Source organism: Heterocephalus glaber, unplaced genomic scaffold (genome assembly GCF_053883595.1).
Source record: "Heterocephalus glaber isolate CG9 unplaced genomic scaffold, H.glaber_assembly_v1.0 deba00001457, whole genome shotgun sequence".
NCBI classification, from domain to species: domain Eukaryota; kingdom Metazoa; phylum Chordata; class Mammalia; order Rodentia; family Bathyergidae; genus Heterocephalus; species Heterocephalus glaber.
In genome coordinates this window covers 4,656,838-4,659,080 of record NW_028258305.1, presented here as the reverse complement: position 1 = coordinate 4,659,080, position 2,243 = coordinate 4,656,838, and the positions used below count along the sequence as shown (strand labels likewise).

Sequence of the window (2,243 nt, the reverse complement as noted above, 5' to 3'; positions counted from 1 at the left end):
CTAAGGGAATAATAAAGCATGATAAACATTGTAAAATCTTTTTCAGGTAGTCTGTTTCTACCATCTGAAATAGGGATGAGGAAGGACTAGCACTGGAGCCAAACATACTACATGAATTGTCATTGTCAAAGTATTCTAGTACACATCTTTTTAGGTTAAGGTGGTTGTGGCCATCACAAGATTCCATGCCCATTCAAAATTAAGGGCCGGGGATTTACCTCAGTGGCATTGTGCCTGCCTCACAAGCGCAAGGTCCCGAGTTCAATCCCCGGTACCAAAAAAAAAAGAATCATATATAGTAAAATTAGAATTCAACACCTTCAAATTCAGTTTGGAAAAAAAAAAGCAAACTTGCAAACAACTATACCTTTGCTGTTGTGTAGTCTACTACTTTCTTTGTAGTCAAATCACATTTGTTCCCTACCAACAACTTGTTGACGTTTTCACTGGCATAACGATCTATTTCCTGCAGCCACTGTTTGACATTGTTGAAGGACTCCTAAAAGACAAGATATTTTTACAAATAATAATACTGGACACAACTGCTGTAATGATCAAGTGATACACAGAAGCACAAAAACAGCCAATGAGAAGACTGACTACAAAATGTACAACACGAGGAAAGGAGTGACTGACTGAGCTAGAACTTTAAGATGAAATGTGAAGAATGAAGATGAAAATGCTGTATTTGAAAGGAAAATGCACCTATTTTTGTTTAGGTTTGGTTTTCTGTGAAACAGGGTCTCTCTATGTAGTCTAGGCTGACCTAAAACCTTCCTATCCTCGTCCCCTTAGCCTCCCAAGTGCTGAGATTACAGGAGTACACCACCAAGCCTGGTGCACTTTTGGCAGTTCTGATAGGAAAACACTAATGACCAGACAAATTCTTGTTAATGCTTAAAACAGAACACACACACAAGAACACAGCTATGATTAGTTATTTAATTGATAAAAAGATAACCAGTCCCTTGATCAAATGTAAACCCCATTACTAAATTTTCTCTTTACTAAAGGAAAATTTTTCTTATATGATTCATAGCTGTATTTGGAGGTAGACAAGTTTTCTGGCATAAAAATATTGATGGTAGGGCCAGGGATTTAGCTTAGTGGTTTCACCGCCTGCTGCACAAGCGCAAGGACCTGAATTCAATCCCCGGTATCAAAAAAAAAAAAAAAATTGATGGTTTATATGAAAGTGAAAATCCCAGGACTCAAGAGGTTGGGGCAGAAAGGCAAGTTTGAACCTATCCTCAGTGATTCAGTAGTACCCCGCCTCAAAATAAAAAGCTCAGTGTCAATGTCTTGGGTTTGATCCCCAGTACTAGAAGGAAAGGTGAGTGGGCAGAGATTAGAAAGAATGAATCTGACATTTTTTTTTTTTTGTACTGGGGACTGAACTAGGGACCCTGCGCTTGCGAGGCAGGTAGCAGAACCCCTGAGCTAAATCCCTGGCCCTGAATCTGACATTTTGACTTCTCTTGTCACTTTAACAATCTTCTCTTGGAACTTACCTGATCTGTTACATCATACACAACTATGATGCCATGAGCTCCTCTGTAATAACTGGAGGTGATTGTTCGAAATCTTTCTTGGCCTGCTGTGTCCCACTATTGGAAAACAATCAAGAAAACCAAACAATTCATTAAACCAGAGTTGGAGCAAAGTGCTGAAAAAAATTGTTTAGTTTCATAGTTGTGGAGATTATCAAGATTTGATACAGAAATGGCCCTTAATGCTCACAATACTGAACTGCACGGTAAGTGCCAAATACCTAAAAGTCAAAAAAAGCTAATGCCTACTTAATATTTATTTGGTTGGTTTTTTTTTTTTTTTTGGTACCAGAGTTCGAACTCGGGACCTTGCACTTGCAAGGCAGGCACCGGAACCACTGAGCTGAATCCTCCAAAATTATAAGCTCTTTTGAGAGCAGAACCATGCCATGCTTTTCACATTCCCTACCTACAGCACTTAACATCATGCTAGGCATTCAGTGTGAATGCACTAACAGATCGTCTTGATTAGGGAAGTTACTAGACTAGCCTACAGCTCCATGAACAGAGTACATTCCCACAGAACAACTCACTGGCTAGCACATCTTGGAAAGCAATGAAAGGATCTAACTTGGGTTGCAGCACTTTAACCACCTCAAATGGGTATTATCTTGATTGTAGGGAAAAGAACAAAAGGAGGATGATCCCAAACCTTTATAAAACTTACTTTAAGAACAACTTACCATACTTCAA

At 39.1% G+C, this 2,243-nt stretch overlaps 1 protein-coding gene across 1 annotated transcript in view; it reads right to left on the bottom strand.

Annotated features, from left to right (window-relative positions):
• The window catches only part of Rab1a (RAB1A, member RAS oncogene family), a 29,489-nt gene that overhangs the window by 1,986 nt on the left and 25,260 nt on the right, over positions 1-2,243 (bottom strand). Inside the window, exons 4-5 of the mRNA XM_004849961.4 lie at positions 1,512-1,607; positions 368-499 (exon numbers count right to left, since the gene is read on the bottom strand). Of these exons, the coding sequence (XP_004850018.1) occupies positions 368-499; positions 1,512-1,607 (228 nt within the window). The remainder of the gene's footprint in view (positions 1-367; positions 500-1,511; positions 1,608-2,243) is intronic.